The 22,159-nt window shown below is 38.1% G+C and overlaps 1 protein-coding gene across 1 annotated transcript; it reads right to left on the reverse strand.

The window, feature by feature from the left end:
- Nucleotides 1–6,356: 6,356 nt before the first annotated feature.
- On the reverse strand, nt 6,357–12,532 carry LOC132370150 (tripartite motif-containing protein 64-like). The gene is made up of 6 exons (XM_059929901.1): nt 12,119–12,532; nt 11,512–11,607; nt 10,576–10,806; nt 9,789–9,811; nt 7,883–7,980; nt 6,357–6,850 (listed from the first exon to the last, which is right to left on the reverse strand). Exons 1-6 carry the CDS (start codon nt 12,530–12,532, stop codon nt 6,357–6,359), a joined length of 1,356 nt encoding a protein of 451 aa, XP_059785884.1.
- Between the last annotated feature and the right edge of the window lie 9,627 nt (nt 12,533–22,159).

Consider the following 22,159-nt stretch of genomic DNA (forward strand, 5'->3'; position numbering starts at 1 on the left):
ATGTGTACTTTCTGGAGTGTTTTTATCATAAATGGCTGTTGAATTTTTTTGAAAGCTTTTTCTGCATCTACTGAGAAGATCATATGGTTTTTATCCTTCAGTTTGTTAATATGGTGTATCACATTGATTGATTTGCATATATTGAAGAATCCTTGCATTCCTGGGATAAACCGCACTTGATGATGGTGTATGTTCCCTTTAATGTGCTGTTGGATTCTGTTTGCTAGTATTTTGTTGAGGATTTTTGCAACTATGTTCATCAGTGATATTGGCCTGTAGTTTTCTTTTTTTGTGACATCTTTGTTTGGTTTTGGTATCAGGGTGATGGTGGCCTCGCAGAATGAGTTTGGGAGTGTTCCTCCCTCTGCTATATTTTGGAAGAGTTTGAGAAGGATAGGTGTTAGCTCTTCTCTAAATGTTTGATAGAATTCACCTGTGAAGCCATCTGGTCCTGGGCTTTTGCTTGTTGGAAGATTTTTAATCACAGTTTCAATTCCAATGTTTGTGATTTGTCTGTTTATATTTTCTATTTCTTTCTGATTCAGTCTTGGAAGGTTGTGCTTTTCTAAAAATTTGTTCATTTCTTCCAGGGTGTCCATTTTATTGGCATATAGTTGCTTGTAGTAATCTCTCATGATCCTTCATATTTCTGCAGTGTCAGTTCTTACTTCTCCTTTTTCATTTCCAATTCTATTGATTTGAGTCTTCTCCCTCTTTCTCTTGATGAGTCTGGCTAATGGTTTATCAATTTTGTTTATCTTCTCAAAGAACCAGCTTTTAGCTTTATTGATCTTTGCTATCGTTTCCTTCATTGTTTTCCCATTTATATCTGACCTGATCTTTATGATTTCTTTCCTTCTACTAACTTTGGGGTTTTTTTGTTCTTCTTTCTCTAATTGCTTTTGGTTTAAGGTTAGGTTGTTTATTTGAGGTGTTTCTTGTTTCTTGATGTAGGATTGTATTACTATAAACTTCCCTCTTAGAACTGCTTTTGCTGCATCCCATAGTTTTGGGTGGTCATGTTTTCATTGTCATTTGTTTCTAGGTATTTTTTTATTTCCTCTTGGATTTCTTCAGTGATCTCTTGGTTATTTAGTAGTTTGTTGTTTAGCCTCCATGTGTTCGTACTCTTTACAGATTTTTTCCTGTAATTGATATCTACTCTCATAGCATTGTTGTTGGAAAAGATACTTGACACAATATCAATTTTCTTAAATTCACCAAGGCTTCATTTGTGACCCAAGATATGATCAATCGTGGAGAATGTTCCATGAGCACTTGAGAAGAAAGTGTATTCTGTTGTTTTGGGATGGAATGTCCTATAAATATCAATTAAGTCCATCTCATTTAATGTATCATTTAAAGCTTGTGTTTCCTTATTTATTTTCATTTTGGTTGATTGCTCCATTGGTGAAAGTGGGGTGTTAAAGTTCCCTGCTATGACTGTGTTACTGTCGATTTCCCCTTTTATGGCTGTTAGCATTTACCTTATGTATTGAGGTGCTCCTATGTTGGGTGCATAAATATATACAATTGTTATATCTTCTTCTTGGATTGATCCCTTGATCATTATGTAGTGTCCTTCTTTGTCTCCTGTAATAGTCTTTATTTTAAAGTCTATTTTGTGTTACATGAGAATTGCTACCCCAGCTTTCTTTTGATTTCCATTTGCATGGAATATCTTTTTCCATCCCCTCATTTTATGTCTGTATGTGTCCCTAGGTCTGAAGTGGGTCTCTTGTAGACAGCATATATATGGGTCTTGTTTTTGTATCCATTCAGCCACTCTATGTCTTTTGGTTGGAACATTTTATCCATTTACATTTAAGGTAATTATCGATATGTATGTTTCCATTACCATTTTCTTAATTGTTTTGGGTTTGTTATTGTAGGTCTTTTCCTTCTCTAGTGTTTCCTGCCTAGAGAAGTTCCTTTAGCATTTGTTGTAAAGCTGGTTTTGTGCTGCTGAATTCTCTTAACTTTTGCTAGTCTGTAAAGGTTTTAGTTTTTCCATCAAACCTGAATGAGATTCTTGATGGTTAGAGTAATCTTGGTTGTAGGTTTTTCCCTTTCATAACTTTAAATATTTCCTGCCAATCCCTTCTGGCTTGTAGAGCTTCTGCTGGAAGATCAGATGTTAACCTTATGGGGATTCCCTTGTATCTTATTTGTTGCTTTTCCCTTCCTGCTTTTCATATTTTTTCTTTGTATTTAATTTTTGATAGTTTGATTAATATGTGTCTTGGCATGCTTCTCCTTGGATTTATCCTGTAGGAGACCCTCTGAGCTTCCTGGACTTGATTGACTATTTCCTTTCCCATATTAGGGACGTTTTCTACTATAATTTCTTCAAATATTTTCTCAGTCCCTTTTTTTTCCCCTTCTTCTTCTGGGACCCGTATAGTTCAAATGTTGGTGTGTTTAATATTGTCCCAGAGTTCTCTGAGGCTGTCCTCAATTCTTTTCATTCTTTTTTCTTTTTTCTGTGGTAGTTACTTCTACTATTTTACCTTCCAGGTCACTTATCTATTTTTATGCCTCAGTTATTCTGCTATTGGTTCCTTCTAGAGAATTTTTAATTTCATTTATTTTGTTGTTCATCATTGTTTGATTGCTCTTTAGTTCTTCTAGGTCCTTGTTAAACATTTCTTATATTTTCTCCATTCTATTTCCATGATTTTGGATCATCTTTACTATCATTACTCTGAATTCTTTTTCTGGTAGGCTGCCTATTTCCTCTTCATTTGTTTGGTCTGGTGCATTTTTACCTTGCTCCTTCATCTGCTGTGTATTCCTCTGTCTTCTCATTTTGCTTAACTTACTGTGTTTGGGGTCTCCTTTTTGCAGGCTGCAGGTTCATAGTTCCCTTGTTTTTGGTGTCTGTCCCCAGTGGGTAAGGTTTGTTCAGTGGGTTGTGTAGGCTTCCTGGTGAAGGGGACTGGTGACTGTGTTCTGGGGGATGCAGCTGGATCTTGTCTTTTTGGTGGGCAGGCCCAATTCCAGTGGTGTGTTTTGGGGTGTCTGTGAACTTATTATGATTTTAGGCAGCCTTTCTGCTAATGGGTGAGTTTGTGTTCCTGTTGTGCTAGTTGTTTGGCATAGGGTGCCCAGCACTGTAGCTTGCTGGTCGTTGAGTGGATCTGGGTCTTAGCGTTGAGATGGAGATCTCTAGGAGAGCTTTCACTGTTTGATATTATGTGGGGCTGAGAGGTCTCTGGTGGACCCATGTCCTGAGCTCGGCTCTCCCACCTCAGAGTCTCAGTCCTGACACCCGGCTGGAGCACCAAGACCCTGTCAGCCACATGGCTCAGAAGAAAAGGGAGAAAGAAAAAAAAAAGAAAGAAGGAAAAAATAAAATAAAGTTATTAAAATAAAAAAAATTTTTAAATTATTATTAAAAATAAAAAAAAGTGATAAAAATAGAAAAAACAAAAAAGAGAGAGAGAAAGAAGAGAGCAGCCAAACCAGAAAACCAGTCCACCAGTGATAACAGGCACTAAATACTATCCAAAAAAAAATAGGCAGACAGGGCTTCCCTGGTGGCGAAGTGGTTGAGAATCTGCCTGCTAATGCAGGGGACACGGGTTCAAGCCCTGGTCTGGGAAGATCCCACATGCCACGGAGCAACTAGGCCCGTGAGCCACAACTACTGAGCCTGTGCGTCTGGAGCCTGTGCCCTGCAACAAGAGAGGCCACGATAGTGAGAGGCCCGCGCGCCGCGATGAAGAGCAGCCCCCGCTTGCCGTAACTAGAAAAAGCCCTCACACAGAAACGAAGACCCAACACAGCCAAAAAAATAAAAATAAATAAATAAATAAATTTAAAAAAAGAAAAAAAAGGCAGACAGAAACCAGGAGAAATGGTAAAAGCAAAGCTATACTGACAATATCACACAAAGAAGCATATACATACACACTCACAAAAAGAGAAAAAGGGGAAAAAATATATTTATATATAAAATGAAAGAAGAGAGCATCCAAATCAATAAACAAATTTACCAGTGTTAATAAGCTCTAAATACTAAACTAAGATAAACATAAAACCAGAAACAAATTAGGTGTAGAAAGCATACCCCAGGTCTACAGTTGCTCCCAAAGTCCATCACCTCAATTTTGGGATGATTCATTATCTATTCAGGTATTCCAGAGATGCAGGGTACATGAGATTGACTGTGGAGATTTAATCTGCTGCTCCTGAGGCTGTTAGGAGAAATTTCCCTTTCTCTTTGTTCGCACAGCTCCTGTGGTTCAGCTTTGCCTTTGACCCTAAATTTAAATTTTGGCCTCTGTGTGTAGGCCGCCTGAGGGCATCTGTTCCCGCCCAGACAGGATGGGGTTAAAGTAGCAGCTGATTAGGGGGCTCTGGCTCACTCAAGCCGGGAGGAGGGAGGGGTATGGAATGCGGGGTGAGCTTGCGGTGGCAGAGGCCAGCATGACGTTGCAAGAGCCTGAGGGGTGCCGTGTGTTCTCCCGGGGAATTTGTCCCTGGATCATGGGACCCTGGCAGTGGCGGGCTGCACAGTCTCCCGGGGCGGGTGGTGGGTGGATAGTGACCTGTGCTTGCACACAGGCTTCTTGGTGGCTGCAGAAGCAACCTTAGTGTTTCATGCCCATCTCTGGTGTCTGCTCTGATAGGCACAGCTTGCGTCAGTCTCTGGAGCTCATTTAGGTGGTGCTCTGAATCCCCTCTCCTCGCGCACCCTGAAACAATGGTCTCTTGCCTCTTCGGCAGGTCCAGACTTTTTCCCGGACTCCCTCCCGGCTAGCTGTGGCGCACTAGCCCCCTTCAGGCTGTGTTCACACAGCCAACCCCAGTCCTCTCCCTGGGATCTGACCTCCGAAGCCAGAGCCTCAGCTCCCAGCCCCCACCCGCCCCGGTGGGTGAGCAGACAAGCCTCTGAGGCTGGTGAGTGCTGTTTGGCACTGATCGTCTGCGTGGAATCTCTCTGCTTTGCCCTCTGCACCCCTGTTGCTGTGCTTTCTTCTGTGACACTGAAGCTTCCCCCCTGCCATCCCCCCTCTCCGCCAGTGAAGGGGCTTCCTAGTGTATGGAAACTTTTCCTCCTTCACAGCTCCCTCCCAGAAATGCAGGCCCCAGCCCTATTCTTTTGTCTCTGTTTTTTCTTTTTTCTTTTGCCCTACCCAGGTACATGGGGAGTTTCTTGCCTTTTGGGAAGTCTGAGGTCTTCTGCCAGCATTCCGTAGGTGTTCTGTAGGAGTTGTTCCACATGTAGTTGTATTTTTGATGTATTTGTGAGGAGGAAGGTGATCTCCACGTCTTACTCCTCTGCAATCTTGAAGGTCCCCTCAGCAAGTAATAATCTCTTTTAGATTATATTGGTCATCGTAGGGAAATCTCAAAATCGATTGTATAAAACAATATTATTCTATTGCTCTTGATATCTCAAACTTTAGGATGTAATTTTCACAGGCTGTGAATCTGCAAATCAATTTCCTGTCTTTGGTTGACATTATTCATTAGTATTTTATGTGTATTATGTTAGCTACATTTTAGGAAATTTTAATGATAATAGAATACTTTTTCTGCGTATTAGCTCTTTCACTCATGTATTTGTCCATTCATTTGCCTTATATTTATTTTTGTTATGTTCTAAGTGCTTCATTGGATAGTGGGAATATAGTAGTAAATGAGTCAAAGGCCATCCTTACTCTCTCAGAATTTTCAGTCTGGTAGTAAAAAGTATCTAGTAATTTGGGGAAAGTTTGTTGAATATTATGATGAGATGACATATGCTCAGAGAGTGTGTTATAAGAGGAACTACACTGGTCTGTGGAGTCAGGGAATACTTTCTGGAAAAGCTGTGGATGAGCTGTGATGTGCTGAATGACTAGGGTTTAGAGAAAGTCTAAATGTTTGACAAAGAGAAAGGGTTTGACCAAATCTGTCAAAGACATGGATCCAACCAACTAGGTCACACTTGAAGAAAAAACTGAGCTATTCCTTTTGTTTACTAGGCTGAGATATATACCACTTCATTCTTCTACCCCAATATGGTTCAACTATGGAAGAAAAACACATTGCTTAAAATGTAAATGAACCTTATGATACATAATTTTTATTTTAATACAAATATTATTTTAAAAAACGAATATCTGTTGATTACATTCTAGAAATGCTCCATAACAAATAGTTTTTATTAATAGATCATTTAATTAACAAATTTATACATTCAACATGGTTATGCCATTTTATAAACATACCATCATTATGTTCCATTAAATTACAATAGGCTCAGAGACAGTCAAGTATCATCCTGTAGCCTCACATGAGGTTTCAGGACAGTAACTTCCTCCGACGAGAAGTTCATCTAATAAATGGTCACGGAACTTGACTATTCATGGAGACCTAAGGCAAAGGAAAGGCTTCAGAGGGGAGGAAAAGAAGGAAGGAAAGAAACTATATATGAGGGAACCTCTGCAAACATCATAGAAGCTCACAGTTCCATTGTCATAATCCAGAAACACTCCAATCCCACCCAGAGGCCTTTGCACATACTGAATTAAGGGTGGGGAGTTTGTGGACAGAATATAATGATTGTTCACTTTCATAGAAAATAGCAAAAATGCTTCTTCAGAATCAATACTGATAACAGTATTGCTTGTCAAGATATCTTTACAGACTCCCAGAATCCAGTTCGAGGAGTGTGTCACATCCACCTCCCAGTAATGCCTCCCGGAGGTGAAGGCCACAGCTCCCCAGGCCACAAAACTCTCTGCACCCTGGAGCTCTCTGGACACGCCATGATGGTCATCTCCATATATCACAGTTGTATCATCCTCAGAAAGGCTCACATTGTGAATGGTCGTTTTCTGACTCAGAACGTTATCCTCTGCAGAAAGAGCAAAAATGTGGTCAACAAGTGGGATTTCCATGGCCTGAGAGGCAGAGGCTCTCTACCCAATGAGTCTTTTCATTTTCCCTCCTCCAAGGAAATGCAAAACGAAGACAAAAGGGAGCTCAGACTGGCTCTTCTACGAAAAACAAGAGTTATAACTATCTCTGCAGCCCATAGAAACACCTCAAATCATATAGAAAAAGAAAAAAAACATACAGACATATCATGAACTCTGTGAAGTCTGATTTAATGTCAAATTCTTGATAGTTTATTTCAGGACACGTAAAATTTTATTTTTTTCTTTACTTTAGAAAACTTTTCTTGTGTCTTTTGTCTTTAACACTGTTTAATATATAGAGAGCACTTTGATATTATGTGGGTATTTGTTGGGCTAGAGTCTCTACCTAGCAAGTTTTCAAAGCAAAAATGTTAATAGAAATCCATCAATGAATAGTTTGGAAGCTTCTAAAAGCATGTTATGACTAACCATGTTCACATATCCCTCACCTTTCAATTATTTTGAGATTGATGTAACAGCATTACAATGATTCTGCCTAAGCCAATTGTAGTCTATTTTGTCAAAAGTTAGTAATTATAGAAATAAGAAATATTCTTTGTATAATGCATGATAAACACAATTGTAATATAGAACAAATTAAAACCAGCAATGCCATATATAACCTTTTAAGAGTGAAATAAACTGAATAAACATACAACATTAACTGCTACTCTGAGAACTAAATATTCTATTTCTTTATAACTAGCTGATCAATCCAGTTGCTCTCTTCTTGCTCTGCCTATTTCAGATGTAACTAAAAACATGTATCTTGCTTTGCATTTGCAGTAAAATATAGGTTGCAAAGTTCAGCCTTGTTCTTTGTAGCATGACTGTATTGGCAGAAAAGATATAACAACTTTGGAAAGTCATGTACTAACTTCATGTCAGAAAAAATAAAATCAAAGAAGCCTCCTTTCCAAGAACCGCCAAAGAAATGGAGGCCTGATCACCAAAGCGCTAACTCTTACCTCTGAAGTTGTTCAGCATGTCTAGGATTCCAGTGACAGGCCAGGAAGTGAGCTCTGGGTTCACTGGCTGAGGCTTTTGCATCTGTACCAAATCAGTCCTGTAAAAAATTGATATCAGTTACACCTCAGGGTCAAAGGTTAATCACACAACTGTTACAAAAGAAGCCATTTTTTAATTTAGTTTATTATTTTTTTTTATTGGAGTATAGTTGCTTTACAATATTGTGTTAGTTTCTGCCGTACAGCAAAGTGAATCAGCTATATGTATATATATATATCCCTTCTTTTTTGGATTTCCTTCCCATTTAGGTCACCACACAGCACTGAGTAGAGTTCCCTGTGCTATACAGTTGGTTCTCATTAGCTATCTATTTTATACATAGTAGCATATACATGTCAATCCTAATCTTCAAAAGAAGCCATTTTTAATCCAAGATATTTCATCAGAATTCTCCCATTAAGGTTAATTGGACATTCATTATATTCTACACTCTTGGGATAAAAAAATATGTTACCTTACTTTTTTGCAAAATATAAATTATCAAATTTCAAATGCTCCATTCATTTTAGTCATTATTCTATTTCTAGAAATTTTTTTTTTTTTTTTTTTTTTTAATTTATGGCTGTGTTGGGTCTTCGTTTCTGTGCGAGGGCTTCCTCTAGTTATGGCAAGCGGGGGCCACTCTTCATCGCGGTGCGCGGGCCTCTCACTATCGCGGCCTCTCTTGTTGCAGAGCACAGGTTCCAGACACGCAGGCTCAGTAATTGTGGCTCACGGGCCCAGTTGCTCCGTGGCATGTGGGATCTTCCCGGACCAGGGCTCGAACCCGTGTCCCCTGCATTGGCAGGCAGACTCTCAACCACTGCGCCACCAGGGAAGCCCCTATTTCTAGAAATTTTGAGGTTTGTTTCCTTGCTCTATTCCATCTCAGGTGATGCAAAGATCCTGGGCATTTTACAGAGAGCACAAATTCAGGCAAAGCTCTTGTACTTCAGTCAGCAAGTAGTCACCAAAAGGAAGAGTACACTGAGCCAGACAGCTTTGCTCTCGTCAGCCCAGCAAGGGAAACCAATTCCAGCCTGGCTGCCCTTGTCCTGAAAGTCTAACTTCCCAGTGGGCACCAGGAAGCCATTCCCTCTGAGGTCCAGCCTACAAGGGGGCTTTCAGTGATGGAACAGGTTGAGTCACTGCTACTTCTAGGAACAAAATAGCAGCCCCTCTTCCCATTCTTAGAGAATCTACCTCTTTCCAGTATTATTCACCTTCCAACTCACTCAGGTAGGTTCTTCCTGTATTGCAACTTAGAAAATTTCGTTCAATACATTTTATTGTGGTAAGGCTAGAGAGGTGGAACAAAGTCCAGAATGTCAGAAGCCTTTTAGGTATATTTGAAATCAACCAAATGAGCAGGAAACTTCTGAGACCAAGGAGTAGAAGGTCTTCGGAACTCTTTTGAAATAAAATAGAAAATAGCCACAAAAACAATGTTAATAGCTCAAAAAATGTACAGTCCATCTGCCATTTCCTAGGATTCCACACCTGTGGATTCAATCATTATTTGAAACTGTGAAATCTGAATGGAAAATATTCAGAAAAAAAATCAGGAAATTTCAAAAAGTAAAACTTGAAAATGCCACACACCAGGCAACTATTTACATAGCATTTAATTTACATCATAATAGGTGTTAGAAGTAGTCTAGAGATGATTTAAAGGATACCAGAAAATGGTTGTAAGTTATTTGTACATACTATGTCATTTTGTATAAGAGATTGTACATCCTCAGATTTAGGCATGGGGGAGGACCTGGAACCAAATCCTCATGGTACTAAGGGATGACTGTACATTTACTTCATCAAAAAGACAGAAACATTCTCAGAAATCAGAAATCTTTAGTGTAAACTCACCTTTCCAATACATTGCCCAAGTCCTGCGAGGGAAAAAAAAAAAGATGATGTTAATCATCAGAGTTCTGTCCTTTTGCATCTTCTTTAGTATTCTTGTTTGTTCCTTTCATTAAGGTATTTATTCTCTGATTCTTCTCTAAGGAACAATTAGAGGTTATCTTAATAACAGAACCTAAACTAAAACATGATGGACTTAGTCAGGGTGCATTACGGAAGGAAGAAGGCCAGGAAGAGTCTGTGTTATGATGCAACAACATCTAGGTCTCCAATGTCACTCATTGCCCTGTCCTATTCCCAAGGAGAGATCTCATCATTTATGGTAACAATGAAAGCAAAACAGGGGACCATACAAAATGAATTACAGAATACATTGAAATTGATTACCAATTCTAAATTTTTCTAGACAATGAGCAAAACCTCAATGTCTTCAGTAAGTATGGGATAACAGAGTGACAAGGGATTAGGGGAACATATATTCAAAATTATTCCAACAAAGTTAACTTTTCCTGGCTACAGAATTTTGCTGGCTTTGGATAATCTGTGTGGAGAGTCCCCCGATCACACTGAAAAAATTTTGTCCTATGTTAGCTAATAAAAGGATTTTAAAAAAAACCTCCCAAAGATTACCAGGCTGTGAGAAATAAGGGACTGGACAAATAAGATAATGGGAGTCAAGGAACATCATCCCTTAGCTGAGATAAGAGTATATGCAGGTAACATTTCAATGTCATGGCAACGGTGCCCAGAATAGTACTTCTGTCTCTGAGGATGGAACCTCCCTTCTCACCTGGAGCAGCTCCACATCAGGCTTGTGGCACACCTCAGTCAGCTCTCTGTACATTTCTTTCAGACTCTCTTTCTGTTGAGTCATTCTGAATTCACTCTCCCTGAGTTGTTGGAAAGTCTCTTTCGCTTCTTTCTCCAGTGCCTCCAGATGGAGTTGCTCCTCCTCCTGGAGAAACAGGTGGATCCTCTGATACTGAACTTTGATCATCTCCTTTCTTACGGCCACATAGTTCTGCAGAGATAATGGATTCAAAGAATCACTCGTCCTCATTCTCAACAGAAAACGTCAAATATTTTTTCCTTACTGTCATCGGGAAAGTTCTTGACAAACTTTCTGCCTCACATTTCAAAAGACCTGGAATATTTGCTGGTCCTTCCGGCCCATCCTTTCTCTATAGTCCTAGTTTCTTTCCCTGTTTAAATCAAGCCATCCGAGGGGTCCCAGGCTCTCTCCCTAGGAGGTTTCTTCAGGGTTCTTTGTCCATTTTTTATTTTGTCTCTTACCTGGATCTTCTTTTTTTTCTGTTCCTTTGCCTGACTTTCCTAAATATTTTTTTTTAATTATGTAAACCCCATAGTATACAGTTTAAAAAATATTCTTTATTTTTCCTCCAGGTACTACTCTATTCCTCTCCTCTCTTTTAGAGCCACACTGAGTGCAATGTTCCCTTATCATCCGTATCTGAGAAAGTTTATCCAAATCTTCAAAATTTGGACTATGAATAATTTTCATGCCCTGGTTTTCCCATACACTAGCAATATTTGAAATACCTTGTATTGGCCTGTATATTTGTGATCACTGCTACGTCATTTGAAACCACTACCTCTCCAGGGAAGAGACCACTGTCCTTTAACTGGGAACTTAAACTAGGCTAAAAGTCTAAGCTAGAATTATGTCAATATTCATACAAATGAAAAGGAACATTTTCATCCTTACCTCTAATGACTGAGTTTTGTGAGTTTCCAGATTCAGATTGTTTTGCATTTCTTGTGTCATTTTCCATAAAGAGCCCATTCTCTTTAGAAGTTTCTCCTGCAAAATACCCATAAGCTTTAGTGACACAGATGATGATACCGTAAATTTCATCCCCTTAATTATGAGCAAAGGGAGTCATTGAAAAACCAGTAATCGTGATTTAAAATGAAGTGATCAGATTTTTCCACATTAATCTAGTCTGATTCTAATATTTTGAATATCAGAAATGACAGAGATGTATCCTAGAAAACTGGAGGAATTTTACAAATGATGGAATCCATTTCCTAAGAAACTGAGACTCATATGTTTATATAACCTGACTGAGAAAGCCTCAAGCTCACATCAGAAGCCAGTATGCCTCGTGCTGCCACATGCCCCAGGATGCAGCATTTCCACATGTTTGGACAATTGGGCAACAACACTGAAATGATACATTTCTATCTTGGGACCCACACTAAAACATCCCCACCTCCACCATCTCCATCCCCATCAACTTCATTATCATCTTCATCTTTCTCTCTGATTTAGGAGCCTATAGGTTCCTAATTGCCTTAGAAGCATCACCTACCCGGTATTCCTCAGCAGCCCATTGTACTGGACGGTGGTTGTGAGCTGCATGCTCTGGGGACGCAGAGCAGGGGCCACAGAGCAGGGTCTTGTCAACCTCACAGAAGAGTCCTTTGGCTTCTTTGTGTGTCACGCAGATCTGCGCCTCCGAGCTGTTGGTTTGTTTAGCTGCGTCCTGTCTGGCGAGGGAAGCCAGCCTCTTGAGTACAATATTGGTTTTGAAATCGGGCTTCTCTGATAGTCCCCTGCACTCAGGGCAGCTCTTTGGAGTCTGGTCTTCCTCCCAGCAGAGGTACAGGCAGGGACGGCAAAAGCTGTGCCCACAGTCTATGGTGACGGGGTCTATGAAGTAGTTCATACAGATGGAGCAGGTTAGTTCATTCTGGAAGGCTTGCATGAATCCTTCGGAATCCATGTTTCTAGAAATTAAAGAGAAAAAGCAAGAGTAATCATTCTTTTACCCTGATTAGAAAAACAAAACAAAACAAAAAACAGCCTTTGGACAAAGCTTGTCTGCTTGAACTCTATCTGATTTACCTATTTGCTTACCCACGGTACAAACCTAGAAGTGGTGAATAGAGACAGATTGGGTTCATGCTATAACACAAATGATGAAATTAGAGAAGAGACTACTTAGCAACTTTATTGTTTAAAATAAGCCATGGTCTCAGTCATACCTAACTTACATGGAAAAGCTTAAATATTAGAGCAAAGGCTAAGAGACAGGATGACGCCAGAGTTTTTTTTAATAGCTGATTGGTGGAGAAGCACACAGAGAATCTCAATCTCTTTCTCTCTCTCTCTCTCCATGACTGGTACCCATACATGCACACACTTCATCTCTATGCTAATGGTCTCTATGCCTCCTATCTCCCAAGTGACAGATACCCTTTTCCAAAGACAAAATTGTTTACATATAATTTAAGCTTGTTCAATTTAATCAATGTTGACTGAAATTTTGGAGTCCTAAAACTATAAACAGTTGAGTATTTGCTTCCAACTTAAATAGCAAAACTCTTCCTCTCAAGGAAAAAGTATGCTATTTCTAGCTCAGGAAAACATTTTTTCCCAGTCTTTTCAGACCATCAGAGCACCTTCACATTTCAAACTGGTGAATGTTCAAGCTACAATGATAATCAGTAAAAATCAATTTTTAAAACCAACCACCCCCGAAAAACACTATAATTTACACAGCAATTTCCTCTCTACACTAGAATATCCAGAGATGCAATTGATGGAAGCATGACCATAGACCTGTGTTACTGATATTTTCTCATATGATCAATGCCACTTCTTGGAAGTCCCTACCAGGTGATTGGATCTAGTCTGAATACTTTTCAAATCTAGACTGCAAACAGAAGGCTTTCAACAGATAGCAAATAAGACCTTACAAAAATGTATCATAATTAGTTCAATACATTTAACTCATGTTGATCTGTACAAAGACCATGTAATGTCTACATTACATTCAGCATTTTAGGTGTTTTATGTGTTCCATAGATACATATAAATGGGAAAATTTAAGACCTAAAAACATCTAATACCACATAAGGTAATGAAATAAAAATTATTAAATAACAATATTACAAATATCAATTTATTGCAATTGCTCTAGTTACAGGTACTTTAAATATTGATGTCATTGAAATAAAACAAAGAAAACTACTTGTTTACTTGGACAAGACCCAAGCAGGCCAAGAGGTAAAGGAAAAGTATTTGCATAAGGGAAAGTAGGCATGAAGATATTTGCAATCAATTCCTTGCTTACCAGAGTCTACTGTGAGTGGTCTCACCTCAGGAAGTCTGGACGTCCTGGTAGCCTGTGGAGGTCAAGGTCAACAAGAACTCTCCAAAGCTTGGCAGCTGCACATTCCCACAGTCTACCTTGGAGAATCAGTCACCTCTGGACAAAGGTGCTTTTTAAAGGATCAGACTCACCTGAGGCCACACCTACTTCCTGAGATTGGATACAACCTTCAGACAGGAAGGTGTGAAAACAGCTGATTGGGTTTGCAGCATATAGAAAACAACACCTGAGGGGTAAGACCCTAAAAGAATACAGACTTCCTTTAGGGTAAATGGAAGAAGGTTGACCCCACACAAGTTGTTTCAAAATACATTTGAACTGAAGAAATGATTTCATGAAATGATTTTTTATTCTTCAAGCAATGACTTCATAATTTTTAAAATGTATATTCTTACTCCACTTTTAAAATTTGAAATAGCTAATGATGTTTCCAGCCATTGTTTATCTGATTATGCTTGAAAATAAAACATTAATTGGAATAATTGACACACCTACACTATATACACTTCTCATAAAAAAGGGCAACTAGGCATTCAAATGTGGTTTAAATAATTGTATATATAATAATTGGTGAAATTAACTGTGCTAAGCTTTTTCTTACCTTTAATATTTTATGAGTACTGTGTAATAAATGGTTTATGTCAAAATAAAACCTATTGTTTGGACTCATACATTTGTAAATACTTTTAATCAGAATACTTTATATATATTATATATATAACATATACATCAATGGATATATTCATATTAAAATATAAATATAATGTAACTACTTATACAATATTTATATGAATAATTATCTTTAATAAAATGAATAAAGAAAATTGGTTTTTCGTGAGGTATAATTGACATATAACATTATATAAGATTCAGATATACAAGCCGAATGATTTGTTATTCATATATATTATGAAATAATCACCACCATAAGTCTAGCTAACATTCGTCACACTGCATAGTTACAAATACTTTTTCTTGTGAAGAGAATTTTCTTTTTTATGTTCATTTATTTATTTATTTATTTTCTTGTTAGTCATCCATTTTATACACATCAGTGTATACATGTCAAACCCAATCGCCCAATTCATCACACTACAACCCCCACCCCCTGCCGCTTTCCCCTCTTGGTGTCCATATGTTTGTTCTCTACATCTGTGTCTCAATTTCTGCTCTGCAAACCGGTTCATCTGTACCATTTTCTAGGCTCTGAGATCTGAATATTTTCTTGCCTGGGGAGCTGAGTCATTCACTTCCGGTCAGCATCAGTGGGAGGTGGATGTGGTGGGCTGTTGCAGCTGGGCGATTGGATTTTGTAATGATTCTTGGACAAGGAAGAGTGACATGGTACTTGTCTCAGAGGGAATTTTTCTACTTCTTTGCATCAAAGGGAACAACCAGTGCAGTCTCTTTACCTCCTCCCCACTATCACCTCAATATGTCAGAAGGCCTCTGGGCCACGTGTGGTGTTCCTAGATTACGATGGTGGTGTCCTGAGCTTTGTCAATGTGGCCAGTAGTTTCCTCATTTGTAGTTTCCTCTCCTGCTCCTTCTCCTCTCCTCTCAAACCTTTTCTTTGCTCTGATCAGGGACAGGTCAAAAAATCTGACCCCAGGTGTCAGAAATGTCAATAACTGAGATTGTTCATTTAGTGCCCACTTGATTATCTGTAACTTCACCTTCCTTTATGAAACATATTGATTGATTTTTTAAAAGGTTTGATATCTTTTTTTTTTCCCAGAAAGGCAAAGCTTTACTAGTTGCCAAGTAATCAGTGTAGCTCATCAAATTTACAGAATAAATTAGAAAAAAAAAAAAAATGGTTATCTCAACAAATGCAGGAAAACCATTTGACAAAACTCAACAACGACATATATGTTAAAAACACCAAGAAAACCGGGAATAAAGGAACCTTTCTTTTTTTTTTAAGATTTTTAGAAATTTCATGTAATGTCTGAAACATTTATATTAACATATTTCCATACAAATAACACAATGAAAGTTTAGTATTAGTTGTTTTGTTTGTTTTTTTATACTGCAGGTTCTTATTAGTCATCAATTTTATACATATCAGTGTATACATGTCAATCCCAATCACCCAATTCAGCACACCACCATCCCCACCCCACCACAGTTTTCCCCCCTTGGTGTCCATATGTCTGTTCTCTACATCTGTGTCTCAACTTCTGCCCTGCAAACCGGCTCATCTGTACCATTTTTCTAGGCTCCACATACATGCGTTAATATACAATATTTGTTTTTCTCTTTCTGACTTACTTCACTCTGTATGACAGTCTCTAGATCCATCCACGTCTCAACAAATGACTCAATTTCGTTCCTAAAAGGTTTGATATCTTAATTGTATATATTTGTTTCTGTTTTCTTTTAATAAAACTAATCTCTCTTGGAATGCTGTGCAACCGTTATTCTATGTCTTGTCTATTCACTTGATTTCTAAGGTAGTTGGAAGTCAAAGAACACCTGGCACATTTACCCAGCTTAATGAGTTAAAACAAGAGCACAGGGTTCTTCTCACTGGCAGACTTGGGATTCTCTTCTCTCTGATATGCATCTGCTTAATCATGTTCCTTCATCAAGTCTCACTTTTAAAATCTTTTTTCATGGTTTTATTTTTAAAGCTTCCTTACTAAATGAGAGAATCTTGTTGGATAGACTCTGCACATCTTATAATTTTCTTTGTAAAACTCACAGCTTAATATAGGCCTTCCCATCTAGTTCACCTATTAGAAGAAGATTTATGTCTGCCATATGTACAGATAAATTCCAAACAAGTAGAACAAACCTACCTGCTTGAAATATATCTGTTTGTGTAAGTACAATAGAGGTACAAGGTCATAAATAAAAACATGGTCTACCACAGTTTAAAAGCTTATTAAATGTAACCAAAATCAGATGAAAAATGGAGATTATTATTATTTAACAAGAATGCGGAATAGGCTACCTGTAAAATTCATAGGCTCAACAAATTCTCTGTTACAACATACTGAATATAAATGTATACATATCTTAACAGAATGAAACTGATAGAGAAAATAAGACTGCATACCTCAGAAATTTTAGAAATTTTAATGGAGAGACCCGAAGTCACAGAAATCTTGACATTACACTTACCTTAATAGACTGTAAAATGAAATATGCAAGAAAAAAATGCATTTAAAATGTTTTTAAAGTTAATCAAATCTTCAAAGTCTCAAGATAGTGGTACATTACTACCATATGGTCCATAACTACCACATGATCCAGCAATTCCACTTCTGGGTATTTATTTGAAGAAAACAAAAAGACTAACTGGAAAAGATACATGTACCCCAATGTTCATTGTAATGAATATGATTTTCTGGGTCCCTTTATCAGAAGTTTGTCCAGCTTATTTTCCCTCCTCTTATGTTGCAGAGGTAAGTTTTGAAGGATTCACTGGGTAAATTGCTAGATGACAGCTACCAGGTAGCATTAACCGAAAGGCAGGTCTGGCCACTCACTGTTTGAACACCAACACTCCAGAGGGAAGGTTGATGGAAAGGAAAGTTTGCTTTATTTTGGCGGCCAGCAACTGTGGGAGAGGTCCCACATGTCCAAAGGTCCATTCTCCCCTAACAATCTGGGGGCAAGAAATTTTAGATGGGGAGTTTCAGGTGTGTGTAGGGGGAAGGAGGGGAATGCATGTAGAAACAACACAGTCAGCTCTGACAGTCATGTTGAAATTGGTCATGCAGTGGTCTGATCAGCGTCATAATCAAGTACAGTTAATCTTCAGTTCCAAGGTTGGTTTGTTCCCGTTTCTTTGAGGCCAGTTTTTGGAATTGTGGCAGCTTATGTCATGGCTACAGTCTGGTCATCATGTAGTTAAACTCTTCCACCTGGTGGGGGTTTCAGTATCTACAAACCAGCTCAACAGATATGGCTCAGAATATCACCTATAGCCCTTGAAGAGGAGCTAAAGATCCTTGATTTTGTTTAATGACTAAGCTATTATTATTTTGTCCTGTTTGATGGCTTTTCCTTTGTTTCTGCATTTTCTCACTTCTCTGATTAAATTTATTCTTTGACTAAAATATTTCTACAGACAAAAGGCAGGCTGAGGATATTGGGGTGAGTGGGTAAGAACCATAGGGTGCTCTGTTCTGTTCCAGTAGTAGGTGAGAGAGGCAAGTACCTCTGAGGATCAGGAGGGTGGAAGCAGACAAGCAAAGAGAAAAGTTAGGAAGATTTTCTAAGAGTTATACAAATCTATTGATATTTGTGCACATACATTACAATATGAAAAAAAGGTTTTGATGAAACCTTTCCAGGTGAAAGTATATGTCACTGTAAACACTGTGTTGTAGCCTGTGGCACCCAAAAGAGGAACTCTTGTAGGAATCTCGTTGCAGGAATGAGCCAGTGCTGCTGTTCATATGCCAGCCTGTGAACCCAGAACTGAGTCCAAGAGACATTACTGGACTGATGGCCAGGCTCAACCACTTCTGAGATGAGTATAGCCCTTTGGTGGAATCACACTTGCATGTCCTTCAATAATGGTTCTGCATTGACTATCTTTCCCTCTTTACTGATCTTCAGTTTAGGAGAGGAGAGCAGCCTGTGAATAGGCATTTACAGTCATATTTCTACTATGGTAATATGGACAAATCTCCATAAAAGCTAGTGAAATGATAATGTGATTCAAAACTATAGTACAATTTTTCTATAATGAGAAAAAATAATTTTTTGGAAAAAACGTTGCTCAAAACCTAGAATCATTCGTAGATACAATGTCAGTTGCTCAATGAGTCACAGAAAACTACAAATTAATTCAGGACATTCGAATTTCAAATTAAGTGCAATTAGTAATTATGATTGAGTGCTTCACTTTTTAACATTTTTCCTTAAAAACTTCTTAGTAATTAAATTTTTTACAATGAACACTATACTTGATACAATCATAAAAATACATGAATAAAAATAAAATAAGTGTGCAAATCAATTTTTATGAACAATAAAATAATGCAAGTTGGTCGTTGATGAAGCAGTATATAGACCCAAACCTGAAGGGCAACAAACAGGCAGAGGAAAACTAGACCTCCTATGTGACCAGGATTAAAAGGCAGAAAATTACTAGTAGGAAATTTCCTCCAATAACATACATTTAGATTTTCTTCTTAAGTGTAAATTTTCTCAACTAGCATCACATGATAACCCTGGCAATGTGATCACCAATTATTTAGGTCTAAAAATGGTCCCCTTCTCCCTTGATCCAAGAAGAAGCAGTGGAGGTAAGTTATATGCAGCACTGCACAGGTCACAAATTTTCATGTGCCATGAAAAGCAACCAGAGAGAAATAGCCATGATCTCCCTCCCCTTTATGATCTCAGAGTTTTCAGGAAGTTTTTCCATTGTGGTTAGATGTTGTTTCTTCTGCAGGTTTGCTGGTAGTGCTTGAGTCTAATTTTTTTCCAGCCAGAACTGCCCAGGAAGTCTTAGCCTGTTTTTTTGTTTGTTTGTTTTTTCCCCAGGAAGATTCTAGCTCGACCCTCCTATGTCAAAGACAATTTGAAATTTAAAATTGATTTTTACTGGACTCTTCTTTTGTTTCCACAATGTAAAGTTCCTAAAATAACAAAATAACCAACTACAATCAATCACAGGCTGTTAGACAATGTGAGAAGTTGGAGATGTTGACATGATCATCAAAATGCATCTTTGAATTCTGAAAGATCTAACTATTTTCATGTAGGGGGAACCAAGAGCTTCACCTGTATAGAAAGTTTACTGGTGCAGGATGTAGAGGGCTCCTGGCATTGAGCTCCAGGCGTGTGTCAGGATTTCTGGATTAGAAAGATTGCACACTGATTGAATTCAAAGACATATTTCTTACGTGTGAAGGAGGATATTCCTCACAGTCTTTTGACCACATTTCCAATGTTTTGTCCTTACACAGAGAAGCTTCTGGTGTGTTCCTTGATGCTGAAAGTAGTGCTGTCAGTTTTTTGAATGTTGTCAAGTGTTCCCTCATACTCACATGAGTTGTCCCTGTCTGGCCTTTCTTTTATACGGAACACAAATAATGAGAAATAAATCAGGAACCTGACTGATTGCCTGGGAACTCCATATCTGAGGCTGTGGTTTTAACTGAAGCAAATAAGTAATACTTTACTGTCTTTTAAGAAGAACTCTTCTACAAAGGGTAAAGGAAAGTGGGAAGTCTATAGTAAACAAAGATTCTTTGGCTTTTCATTGGCTTAATTGTTGCCAGGAAAGTAGTCTTTCTTCTTCTTGGTGGGCTCTGCTCTGTTCCCAGGACATGAGAGACCCCACCTGTCCTGGTCTCCCAACTCTATGTAATTGAGGCTTTTGTTTATCATTACAAGCTTTACTCCAACTAGAAACTCAGTTTTTAAGAAATGTGCTAAAATTTCCTAAGCTCTTCCAAGGCAATAAGTTTTAATCTCAATATATCCTATTAACTTGCAAAGCTCTCACTCTGAAGTGTTTGTGGTAAAATGGAAAGATATTAAGTGAAATAAAATTCGGGAATCAAGAAAAAATATCTCTTAAATCTTTCCATTAAAGAGCTGTAACCTCCTGGACCATTTGTCCAGTTCAGGGTTAGGAATGTGACAGACAGGAAACTGAATGAGATAGTGGGATTGTTGGAGGAAAAAGTAGAGAATCTATCATGATTTCAAATCTCCTGAGTGTCATTTGCATACAAATTCCTCTTGTATCTATGAATACATATATATTTCATATTGAATATATATATTTTCTATATAAATTAACCTTATTTTTCTTTGTATAACAAAGGTTTGTGTTTTTATAAGAAAATTCAAAAGGAAGAAAAAAATTTTAGGAGTGTCTATCTTAATATTTCCAGGAGAGGAGTTGTCAGCCAATGGACTGTAAGATTTATGGTCAAATTATCCTAATAGTTATGGTAAATTTACCAGATTTGTATCAGTCAGTGTTCAACTAGAAAAGGAGAACCAGTAGGAAAGAGAGAGAGAAGGAGAGAGAGAAGGAGAGAAAGAGAGAGAGAGAATTGTCATTTGTAAGGAATTGCTTCATGTGATGGTTATGGAAACTGACTAAGCAAGTCTGAGAACAGTAAGGCAGTTACTCAGGGAGGGAAAACACAAGCAGGCTGGAGCTGAACTTGTTCAGGACAAAGTTGTTCTCCACAGGCAGTCAGGGGCAATGGGAGTAATGTAGATCCACTTGCTGTTTGGGATTTTATTCAGGGAGTCTCAAACTTTCCTTTAAAGGCCTCCTGTTGATTAAATCTGGTGCACCTGGATAATGTCCCTAGTTTAGAGTCAATATCAGGAACTTTACATCCTCAAAACCTCTTCACAGCAGCACCTAGATTAGCATTTTCTTGAATAGCTGCAAGAGATGTGAGTGTGCTACAAAGTGGATGTTGTGCTCCCTTAAATCCCTGTAGTTCAGCCTAGCCAAGTTGACACACCAGAAATCCATTACAAGGCCATATGCCATTTAGCACAAAAAAGTCTAAAAAACATAAAAATTCTCTCATTTTAGGCCTACTACACAGAATTGCCTAACCAGAGGATGACCTGAAGATACACTCTGTTTCTCAATAAATGCATCATTTTAGTAAACATTTCTTATTGCAGTGCTAATAATATGGTAATGCTTATAATGATAATACTGAAATTTGGGGATCTGAAATCACCTTATGTGAGCTTGACCAAAATCAGTGCCTTTTAATCTTTAATTTTATATTCTTCAGTGTATGATTTGTTTTGTGGCGATTGTTGTTGTCAGTTAGATGCATTGGTTTCAAAATATTCACGAGTCAGTTAACACACACACAGGAGATATCACAGACTAAGTCATTATTTTAAAATATTTTCATTTCTATAATGTGCTGAATTGAATTTAGTATTTTTATTCAATTATTCTCTACGTTGTAGAATTTTCAACCATCCTCTTCATTTATTTAGCTATTATAAACAATGTTACTAAATATATCTTTCTGTGTATATCATTTTGTTGAGAAAGTCTATGTGAAAGATTATGAGATGTTATTGGTGGCTTATTTTTATGAATATAAGATTTTGATAGGAAACACAGTACAGTGTAGTTACAGAGTGAGATGGTCCCGCTCTGGCTGGAGAGGTCGCAGGCTTCTCTGATCCTGTGTCCTAACCCATGCCTTGAATGAGGGTTGCAGGGGGTGGGTATGGAGAATGTAATTATAGGACCGGAGGTTCATCAAA

Source organism: Balaenoptera ricei, chromosome 8 (genome assembly GCF_028023285.1).
Source record: "Balaenoptera ricei isolate mBalRic1 chromosome 8, mBalRic1.hap2, whole genome shotgun sequence".
NCBI classification, from domain to species: Eukaryota; Metazoa; Chordata; class Mammalia; order Artiodactyla; family Balaenopteridae; genus Balaenoptera; species Balaenoptera ricei.